At 55.9% G+C, this 11,498-nt stretch overlaps 1 protein-coding gene across 1 annotated transcript in view; it reads right to left on the bottom strand.

The window, feature by feature from the left end:
• Positions 1 to 11,498, bottom strand: part of SCN4A (sodium channel, voltage-gated, type IV, alpha subunit) — a 53,163-nt gene that overhangs the window by 8,732 nt on the left and 32,933 nt on the right. Inside the window, 4 exon segments of the mRNA XM_010856557.1 lie at positions 476 to 608; positions 2,225 to 2,713; positions 9,164 to 9,520; positions 10,337 to 10,753. Of these exon segments, the coding sequence (XP_010854859.1) occupies positions 476 to 608; positions 2,225 to 2,713; positions 9,164 to 9,520; positions 10,337 to 10,753 (1,396 nt within the window).

Raw genomic sequence — 11,498 nt, 5'->3', positions numbered from 1 at the left:
CGTCCCCCAGGCAGCCTCCACTCTGCACAACCCAAACTCTCTGGGCAAAGAATGTTCCGGAAGGGCCAGGCAGGCCTCTTTCTGGAAGACGAAGCTGAGAAGGACAGCCTTAGAGAAGCCAGTGCTGAGTGCCTGCTTCGTGCCGGCCATACTCAGGGCTCTATGCGGATTCTGTGCAGCAGCCTGTGGGCTGCTGGGACTGTCACCTACGGCACACACGGCAGGGGGCAGAGGGGGCAGGGGCTCAGAAGCATCTGCTCTGACACCCCTTCCTGGGGTCGCATTCTCCCAGGTGCGGAAGGGCAGGGCACCATCGGAGGAAGAAGGCCCTGTTGCTTTTGGTGACTCGCCTGTCCCCAGGCCGTCCCCAAGGAGACGGTGAGCTGAGGCTGAGGCTCTCCTCGGGCCCTAGCCTGGCCTGCCGCTTCTGGGGTCTGCCGGGCTGGGGGAGGCACCCGGGCGGGCTGGCTCTCACCCTCGGTGAAGCACTCCTCAGGCTGCTCCCCATCAGGGTTCTCCTCGGCCTGTTCCTCGGGGTCGTCCTCGGGGGGCTTGTAGTCGGCAGTGCTGCAGACGGAGGAGTTCCCATCCAGGGGCTGCAGCGGCTTCTGCGGAGGCCACAGGGTCACGTGGGGCAGAGGGGGTCCAGATGGGAGCCCCGAGGGGAGGGCCCAGAAGGGAGAAGGGGAAGCGGGGGTGGGGGGTGGAGCAGACTCATTCATTCACAGACTCATTCATTCATTCAGCCCTGGATTGTGGAGCCAGCACTGGGGTCTGTGCAGAAGGACCCAGGCCTTGGCCCTATCCTCAGGGCACTTGGATTTGAAGAGGCTCAGAGATGCTGGCTAGAAGGGAAGGGGTCAGGATGGAGCAAGGTCCGAGCCCTCTTACGCTCTGTTCAGCTGAGGAATCCAGGAAGGATGGGGGAATTCAGAAAGAGTGGGGGTAGGGGGCTGGTACTCCAGCCTGGCCAGACCTCCCTCACCTCCTCCTGGCCCAGCCTCCACTCCTCAAGGGGCCCCCTTTGTGGCTGGGGGGAGGCCCCTGAAAAGGAAAATGGAGAGGGTCATGGGATGGTGGCGGGGGCAGCTGTCAGAATGGTGGCCAGAAAGGGAGGGCCTGGTGCCCAGTTGACAGAAAGGGAAACTGAGGCATGGGGCATTAGGTCAGGCAGGATGCCCGCTGAGCCACTGGCCCTGCCTATGCCCCCCACTTCTCACCGCCCCTCGGGAGCTGTGCCCGCCCCCTCCAGAGTCCCCAGCACCTTGGCCCGGCTGCTGTCCGGCCCTTCTCCACCCCCACTCCTCATACCGAGGTTGGTGCCACGTTTCCAGGGGTATTTATAGCTTGGCAGGCGCTCGGCTCCCTGGTAACTTAGTATGCCACGTATTTGGGGGGAATAAGGAGTCAAGAGCTTTCAGGGCAAAGTTTATTCAGGCTCTGGTGCCTGCTGGGCCCACGCTGCCAGGGTGGGGGTGGTCAGGGGGCCCTGCCCTAGCTTATGTGCTGATCCTTCCCCTGATGGAGCTGGAGGGTGGGTGAGGGGCTCAACCTGAGCTTCTGGGGGCAACCGCCAGGGCCTCCCCAACCCTTACAGGGGAGGGGCAGGGGCAGGGGGTGGGCATCAGGGCTCCAGCTGAGGCTGGGGCCCAGCTCTCCAGTTCTTCGGCTCCACCCCACTGGATCCCTGACCCCCTCTCCTCAGTGTCTCCAGCCCAGACCTGGCACTCTGGCCCACGCTGGGAAGTTGGGACCGGGTCCCCACCACCACCAGGGGGCGTCTACACAGAAACAGACCATAATAGCAAGAACTTGGTAGCGGCTTCTTAACCCCAGGGCAGGGTTAAGAGAGGCCCCTTGGGTTCCAGCCCTGGATTCAGGCTTCTCAGGTGAGAATATGCTATCTCACAGCGCCACCTGCTGGTGAGAGGGGACCCAGGAGGAGCTGCAGGGCAGGAGTGCAGGGAAAGGCCTGGGGTGTTCAGACAAGTGGAGCGGGTCATAATAATGGTATTTATATGTCACCATTCACAGAGATGCTCTGCACACAGCATCTCATCTAATGCTCACAGTAACACCACAAGGTAGGTACCATTACCCCACCTTACAGATGGAGAAACTGAGGCTTGGAGAGGCTTTGTGCCATGTTCAAGGTCATACATAAATGCAGAGTCGTCTCTGTCTGACTCCCAAGCCCTGAATCTGGACCTTGCTACGGGCTTACCTTGACATCCTCAGGCTCAGAGAAGGTGTCAGTTTCCTCCTCTGTGGGCATCTCCAGGTCAGACTCCTCGGAGGCGATGGGCACGTGGATGGTCAGGTAGGGGTTGTTGATGAAGTTGAGGTGGTCCAACTCAATGCTGGGGGGAGGGCCGTCAGCCAGGCCCACGTGGTTCAGGATGTGGTTGTCCTTCTTGAGGTCCTTGCCATCCTCCTCGGGTGGAGGCTCCTTCTTCTCATCCTCGGGGGCGCTTTCTGGAGCCTCGCCGGCCTCCCCGTCCTCGCCGATGCTTCCAAGGCTGAGCATGATAACCTTGGGGCTCAGCACCTTGCCATGCAGCAGCCCCACGAGGAAGGCTTTGGCGAAGCCGATGCCCCACGTGATGCGAGCGATGGCAATCTGCAGGTTGTTCATCTCGCCATCCTCGTCCGAGGCCGCCAGGCTGTCGGCACTGAACGAGCTGAGCAGCAGGGCCAAGAACAGGTTCAAGACCTGGAGAGCAGGAGGTGAGGGGGAGCCTGAGCTTAGCTGCGGGGCCCCGAGGGTGCCACCTTCAGTCCACATGAGGGTCCTCGGGCCTCCAAGTCAGACCTACCTCTTGGTGGGCATTAAAGAGGGGCATCATCTAAGAGAGGGCTTCCCTGGTAGCTCAGATGGTAAAGAATCTGCCTGCAATGCAGTAGACCTGGGTTTGATCCCTGGGTTGGGAAGATCCCCTGGAAAAGGGAATGGCTACCCACTCCAGTATTCTTGTCTGGAGAATTCCACGGACAGAGGAGCAGGGGGCTTCAGTCCTTGGGGTTGCAAATGGTTGGACACGACTGAATGACTAAACATCAGCAGCAGCACCTAACAGAACCCTCAAAACTGCTCTTGGAGCTGAGAAGTGCTACAGTCATGCCCACTTTACAGATAAGGAGACTGAGGCTTGGGCAGGAGAGGACTCTGCTGACCAAGACGGAGGCAGGGTTTGAGGAGGCCCACTGGGGGACAGGGACTCTTCCACGACTCTGTCCTCCACTTCCACTGCTAGAGGATGCAGATCAAAAACTAGGGCTCCCGTCTCCAAGCTTCGGGGACTCATTGGGAGCCTATTTTGAGCCTTCTCTTGTTTTGTAAGTGGGACTTCTAATAGTCCACGGGCTCCTGGTACGTGCTCCTGTGTCCTCAGTTGTGTCTGACTCTTTTCAACCCCATGGACTGTAGCCAGCCCGATTCTTCTGGCCGTGGGATTCTCCAGGCAAGAATGCTGGACTGGACTGGGTTGCCATTTCCTCCTCCAGGAGATCTTCCTGACCCAGGGATTGAACCTATGTCTCCTGCGTCTCCTACATTGGCATGTGGATTCTTTACCACTAGTGCCACCTGGAGTTCCCAGGACTCAGACGTACGTCCCCGGTTGCTGTGGAAGGACGTCTGATCTACCTCGGCTCATTCCCTTTCCTTCCCCCGGGGTTCCCTGCTCTACTGACACTCTTCTCTTATCCCCACTGAAAGGGACGTAAGAGGCTACTGGTCTACCTCCCTCAGCTTTATTTTTTGGTGGATATTTATTGAGCCTCTCCCACTGCGTGCAGGAATGACTGGCCTCAGTTTGCTCCCAGCCTAGAGACAGACATTTGATCAGACAATTACAACGCGGTGGGTTTGCACAAAGTAGAGACTGGGGTTCACAGGCTTTGAAACCATGCCGCTTGGCCTTGAACCCCAAGTGATTAGCTGTGTGTCCAGAGGCAAGTCCTATCGCTGCCCCGTGCCTCGGTTTCCTTATTTGTACAATGGCGATGATTCCAGTACCTACCTCCTCACGTTGTTGTTGTGAGGATTGAAAGGTTGATACAACTAGAGAGCACAGTAGGCACTCAAAACGTGTGGGCTGTTATGTGTGCAGTAATAGAAGGTTTTACATGGTAGTGGGAGGAGTGCGATGAACTTTGAGGCCAGCTCTGCATTTCATGAATGAGGAGCCTGAGTTCTCCCAGAGAGGTGGAGTGACTTGCCTAAGGACACACAGCACATCCAGAACCAGAATCCAGGTTTCCTGTCATTGCACAACTTTGTGTGTGTGTGCGCTCAGTCATATCCAACTCTTTGCAACCCCATGGACTGTAGCCCGCCAGGCTCCTTTATCCATGGGATTGCCCATGCAAAAATACTGGAGTGGGCTGCCATTTCCTACTCCAGGGGATATTCCTGACCTAGAGATCAAACCCAAGTCTCTTGCATCTCCTGCATTGGCAGGTGGATTCTTTACCACTGATGCTACCTGGAAAGCCCTGCACAACTTTGGAGGACATCATTTATTTAGACTACAGTGTGAATGGCCACCCCAGAAGCTGTGCAGTGCAGTGGCCCCATCTTCCATCAACCCACCTCCCAGGACAGAGGAGGACGGTGCAGCCTGAGGAGGGGGAGGTCCCGGCTCCTGTCAACCAGAGGCAGGTCTTACTCTGGGGCCTCAGGGTGGGGCTGAGTGTGCGACTGGACACGAAAGAAGTAGGGTCAACTGCACTATGCCGTTTTCTATCGGATTTGAGTATCCCCAGATTTGGGTATCTGCAAAGGGTCTTGAGGGCTTAGGGAAGCCCCCAAGATGAAAAAGAATCTGCCTGCAATGCAGGAGAGCCAGGTTTGATCCCTGAGTTGGGAAGATCTCCTGCAGAAGGGAATGGCTACCCACCCCAGTATTCTTGCCTGGAGAATTCCATGGACAGAGGAGCCTGGTGGGCTACAGTCCAGGGGGTCAACACGACTGAGCAACTAACACACAGGGGGTTTTGGAACCAATTCCCTGAGTGGCCAGGGGAGGACCATACATGTGAATCTGTCTGGCTTTCACCAGTGTCCTCTAAGGTCTTTTTGTCATTGTCTTAACTATCATGTTGACATATCTTTAAAATAATTATAAGCAGGGAGGTTCGAGAGGGAGGGGATATAGGTATACTTAAAGCTGATTCACACTGTCATATGGAAGAAACCAATGCAATATTGGAGGAGCAATTATCCTCCAATTAAAAATAAATAAATATGAACTGGAGCAGAAAAATTAAAAAATATATATGTATCTATTATGTATTGTTCATCTTCTCTCTCTGGGGCAATGTGCTGGGGGATTCGCCCATCACCATGCCTTTTGGCTACTGTCCTGCCTTTGCCCCCCACCACAATGTACTGGTCTGTCTTTCCCTCTCTGGGGGGAGGTGTCCAGTTGCCAGAAACACATCTGAGATGGGAATTAGCTGCTCTCTGGGTCACCAGGGTTTGCACACGGCTCCTGCCTGGGACAGAAATAGCTGCCCCAGGCAAGGCATGGGGGGGTGGGTTAAATTAGGGAAGGGGGATGGACATTAGGTTCCCCAGGAGTGGGCTCCGACGGGAGGGTTCCCTATGACCTGGTCATTTCCTCTTCTTCACCCCCAAGGAAGTACCTGAGTGCCATGGACGCTGGGGACCTGGGTCCCCACCCTCCCTGGCAGGGTGCCCCATGCCCTCTGGCAGACACTTGCTTCCATGAGGCCTGGGAGGGTGGTAGGCGGGGCTAGTGCCCAAGGAGCTGGCAGCATGCCTCCCCAGGCCGCTCTGCTCCCTTTGAGCAAAGTGGGAGAGCTGCAGAGCTGGGCCTGAGAAGGGTGTCAGGGGGTGTGTGTGTGTGTGTGTGTGTGTGTGTGATGGGAGGCGTGGGGGCACATACAGAGGCAGTGCCGTGCAGTGGTTCTGGATTCTGAGACCTGACTCCTTGGGTTCAAATCCTGCACAGGTTACTAAGGAACCCCCCTGAGCCTCTGCTTTCTTGTCTATAAAATAGAGATAAGACAGCACATCCCTGGGGCCTCCCTGGTGGTCTAACGGTTAAGACTCCGAGCTCCCAATTCAAGGGGTCTGGGTTCGATCCCTGGTCAGGGAACTAGGTCCCACATGATCATGATGCAACTAAGAGTTCCCATGCCACAGATCACGCATGCCTCAAGGAAGATGAAAGATCCTGTGTGCCGCAACTGGGGCCTGACACAGACAATTAAAGTTAAATATTATTAAATATTTTAATATTAAAAACAAAACAGAATCCAGCACACACCACATGGAGGCTGGTGAGCATTAAGAGATCAATACCCGGGGACCACCCTGGTGGCTCAGTGGAAAAGAATCCACCTCTCAGTGCAGGAGACATGGGTTCAATCCCTGATCCGGGAAGATCCCATATGCCTCAGAGGGACTAAGCCCATGCACCACAACTATTGAGCCCAGGCTCTAAAGCCCGGGAGCTGCAACTCCTGAGCCTATGTGCCACAGCTATCGAAGCCTGAGTGTCCTACAGCCTGAGCTCTGCAACAAGAGAAGCCTCTGCAATGAGAAGCTCACACGCTGCGACGAAGAGTAGCCCCTGCTCGCCATAACTAGAGAAAAGCCCTCAGAGTGATGAAGAGCCAGCAAAGCCAAAAATAAATAAATAAATACAATTTTTAAAAAGAGAGAGAATAATATCCGGAAATGCTCCGAATGCTGTATGAGCATGAACAGAGGTCGGCTGTCACCACTGGTACCCTGATGCTAACTCATCGTTAGTATCACTAATGATGATATTGATGCTCTTGCTGTTGAAAATACGCAGACTCAGTTTCTAGTCCAGGCTCAGTTTCACACTCGCGTGGTTCTGGGCTGTGCCTCCTGGGAGCACAGAGCCAACATTACCTGCCTCATGGGGTTGTCAGGAGCAGTAGGGATAATACACGTAAAGCCCCTGGCGCAGGAACCGGCACGTGGCAGGAGCCCAGCGCCTGGCGTGTGGCGCCGGTTGACGGCGGGTGTGGAATCTGCCACTGCTCCCTGAATGCCTGTAACCTTTGAGCTCCCCTGGCCTCGTGGGCCAAGCGCTTTGCTGAGCACTTAGGTCGGTTTAATCCTTCCGACCACCAGCAGAGTAGTCACTACCCGCCTCATCCCCATTTTCCAGATGAGAAAAACTGAGGCCAGAGAGAGTGTAAATAACTTGCTCAAAGTTTCCCAGTCAGAAAGCGGCAAGTAGGGGCCTAAAATGGTTTTGAGTTCACATGTACACAGAAACCACTGCGACCCTTACAGTCACTCCCAGGCCGCTTAAACTTGCCCTCACAAACATCTATTCAGAGCCTGCAACCCCGCCATCACGAACCCTGCCCCAAAGTCCTGCTGAGGCGTTCCCTTTACTCTCCCCGCTCCCTAAGACCCCCTCCTTGGAGCAGTCAGCCTGGGTTCTGCTGTCTGGCTGTCGGGACCCCATCCCACCGTCCCCTCCTCAGTTGCGGTGACGCCCCCGGCCGCCGGTCCGCCTCTGCCCGCAGCGGAGCTCAGCGTTATCTGAGAAGTGCTGACGGAGCAGCTCAAGGATTCCACCGGCCTTTGCGGAACGTGGGGACGTGCGTCTTCCCACCCGCTGTTGCCCGGGGTAGCATCGCCCCCGCTCGGGGCAGCCGGGCACAGCTCTCCTGGCAGGGGTGACCCCGCCCCGAGGAGCAGGGTCGGCGGGGTGAGGAGAGACGCCTCCCTCCGCCCGGCTGCTGAAACTCTGGTCAGCTGGACCACGACCTCACATCCCATTTCTCCTGGGCCCCTGCACCCCCCTTGCCTCCTCCAGCGCCCCACCCAGAAAGTGGCAGGACAGATGCAGTTCAGGCCATCTCCACATCCTCCCAACGCCCGGGGCCTGATTCCCAGGAGCAGAGGGTGAGAGGGGAGGAGAACAAAAGGGCCAGGAGTTCCTGGTACCGACCCACACTGTGCCTTCTTCCATCATGGTCAGGCCCCCCGGCCACCCGCTGAGGCAGGGGCCCCCAAGCTCTGGCATATAATGCCTGATGACCTGAGGTGGAGCTGATGTAATAATAATAATAGAAATACAGTGTTAAGTGTTAGTGACTCAGTCGTGTCCGACTCTTTTGTGACCCCATAGACTGTAGCCCGCCAGGCTCCTCTGTCCATGGAATTCTCCAGGCAAGGATACTGGAGTGGGTAGCCATTCCCTTCTCCAGGGCATCTTCCTGACCCAGGGATCAAACCTGTGTCTCCTGCACTGAAGGTGGATTTGTTACCAACTGAACCACCAGAAATACAATGCACAATAACGGCAGTGTGCTTGAATCACCCCCAAACCATCCCCCACCCCATGCCAGTCCGTGGAAGAATTGTCTTCCATGAAACTGGTCCCTGGTGCCAAAAAGGTTAGGCACTGCTGCCCTGAGGAGTCTACCATGTTTCTCCCATGTGGAGTTAGAGAACCCAGCTGACCAGAGAGCAGTGATTCGTTCAAGGTCACACAGATGGCGAAGGAGCTGGGACTGGAGCACAGGCCAGTCTGACTCCGGTTATCATGTTACTTTCCCCAAAACACTAGGTCTCAACTACTTGCACAGGACATCACCCAGAGCTCATTAGAAATGCAGGTTTGGGGGGCCTGGCTCAGAGCTGCCTCGCCTGACTCTGGGGGGCTGGGACTGGGAATCTAGGTTTTGAGAAACTCACAAGAGTTTTGAAGCAGGTTAAAATTTGAGAGCCACTGGGTTAAACCATACAAAACTGCCATCTAGGGTCAGGGGAGGAATAAAACAATCACGTGTCAGCGATTTTACATAACACAGTTTCATAGGAAAAGAACCCTTCAACAGTCCGATTTAAGGGAAATAAAGGCATGGATGGGCTTCCCTGGTGGCTCAGTGGTAAAAAACCCACCTACCAAGGCAGGATTTGATCCCTGCGTCAGGAAGATCCCCTAGACAAGGAAATAGCAACCCACTTCAGTATTCTTGTCTGGGAAATCCCACAAACAGAGGAACCTGGTGGGCTACAGTCCATAGGGTCACAAAAGCGTCAGACACAATTTAGCAAGTAAACAACAAAGGCACGGACATGCCTGGGACACTTGGATTTTCTGGGCAAGGGTACGGGAGCCACCCAGTCAGACGCACTCACCACCAGGTTGCCGATGACCATGACCATGAGGAAGACAGTGAGGCACATGGCCTGGCCGGCCACCTCCATGCAGTCCCACATGGTCTCGATCCACTCCCCGCACAGGATGCGGAAGACGATGAGAAAGGAGTGGAAGAAGTCATGCATGTGCCAGCGGGGCAGGTTGCAGTCCGCGGCGATCTTGCACACGCACTCCTTGTAGCTCTTGCCAAACAGCTGCATGCCCACCACGGCGAAGATGAACACAATGATGGCCAGCACCAGCGTCAGGTTGCCCAGTGCCCCCACCGAGTTGCCGATGATCTTGATAAGCATGTTCAGCGTCGGCCATGACTTGGCCAGCTTGAAGACCCTCAGCTGCCGGGCAGGGGGAATGCAGGGGTTGGTGAGACCCAGGGACCCCAGGGATTGAACCCAGACCCTCAGCACTGAGAGTGCAGAGTCCTACCCACTGGACCACCAGGGGTTTCCCAGAAAGAACTCTTTTGAATGGCTCCAGCTCCTACCCTCTGAGGGATATGGGGCCTCAGTTTACCTCTCTGTTAAACGGGAATGCTCGCATCCTACCACCTCATCCTCTTCACATGATCAAAAGAAAGAGTCCTCATCTCTTACATATAAAAGCTAAAACATTTACAAGCGAAATAAAATCTCAGGATTTGCTTTAAGATACTCCCCCACAAAAAGTGGGGGGACAGATAAAACAATAACTACAGGATGTTGATGGCCGTTGGAGCCAGGTGAAAGGTACACAGAGGCATATCTTACTTTCTCTACATTTTTGTGGGTGCATGAAAGGTCCCTACGAGGTGGTGAAAAGGATGCTAATTCAGAGTCCTAATCCCACTACTGATGAATTTCCTGAGCCTCAGTTTTCAGGCCTGCAATATGGGCTGAAGTCCCCACCCCACTGTCCCCCCAAGTTCACCTAGGAGTCAAGTCCAAATGGCAGCTCCTGGGCTGTCATTCTGGTCTACCAGCAGCCCTGTGTGATAAGGAGGAGGGCATCTTTCTCCCTTTTGCCAGTGAGAAAGCTTCTGAGAGGCAGAGGGGTGCACATGAGGGCAGAAGGGCCTCCTTTCCAGTCCTCTGACTTCTTGGGGGTTTCTGCTTGTGTCCTCCAAGCATCCACACCCCACCCTCCCTCAGCCCGGGTCCCGGGGCCTCATGTACCAGACGGAAGGAGCGGAGCACCGACAGCCCCTGCACATTGGCCAGGCCCAGCTCCACCAGGCTGAGGGTGACGATGATACTGTCGAAGATGTTCCAGCCCTGCTGGAAGTACTCGTAGGGGTCCATGGCAATGAGCTTCAGCACCATCTCAGCTGTGAAGATGCCTGTGAAGACCTGCGGGGGGTGGGGTGTGCAAAGCCTCAGGGGCACAGGGCCTCCAGAGTCTCCCACCCCACTCTTCAACCTCCAGGCAGAGCCCTCGAGGCCAGAAGAGAGGGTGACAGAGCCCCAAGGGGGCGAGCATGGTACATGTGTACCCATGGCCCACAGGTGTGTGTGAATGAATGAGGAGCTGAACAGCCATGCCACCGGGCAGAGTGGGTACTGCTCAGAGACCGGGGCCCATCTCTTCCTGGCCTTGTGACTGTGGGCCTGTCACTTGACTTCCTGGGGTCTCAACCCACTCATAATAATATTTGACACTCGTAGAGCATTCTGTGTTTCATGTTATGGCCTCATCAGTATCCTGATCTCCACGAAGCTGGGAGGGATGATCACCACGTCCATCCCAGAGAAGATTGAGGCTCCGAGAAGTCAGCAACAAGCTCTCAATCACGCTGTCCATATGAGGTCAGGTCTCAAACCCAGGTCTTGGGGTGCTTAGTTCAGTTTCCTGTCTCTACACTCTACAGCCTCTCTACCCTAGTTGGCGGGGGTGGGGCAGGGGGTGGTCCCAGGACCCAGAAAATCTTGATGGATTCGGAAATCTGGGGTGATGGGGGGTCAGACAGGAGGTGAAGTTCAGGATCAGTGAAAACCAGAGCTGATCCCCCACAATCCTGGACTTGTCTGAGGGCTTCAGAGCCCCTAAAAGCTCCCTGGGCATGGCCCCCGCCCTCCTGCCAGGCACCAGCTGCCCCGGGTCCACAGCCTGCCCAGGCACATGCTGAGCCCCGCCCAGGAGCTGTCCCTAACCATAGCAGGTGCCCAGACAGCAGCAGAGTGTGGGCAGGGGGTGGGCAGGCAGCAGGCTGGGCCCATCACACACACCCCAGCAGCTGCGCGGCGAGTCCCAAGCCCGCCCTTGCCCCTCCAGCCCAGCCTGGCCATAGCTGCCTCGGGCATCTCCATGGTGTAGATGTGGGTGCCTCATGGGCTGGGG

This window comes from Bison bison, unplaced genomic scaffold, assembly GCF_000754665.1.
Source record: "Bison bison bison isolate TAMUID 2011002044 unplaced genomic scaffold, Bison_UMD1.0 scf7180017864371, whole genome shotgun sequence".
NCBI lineage: Eukaryota > Metazoa > Chordata > Mammalia > Artiodactyla > Bovidae > Bison > Bison bison.
This window is presented reverse-complemented; position numbering and strand designations above follow the sequence as displayed.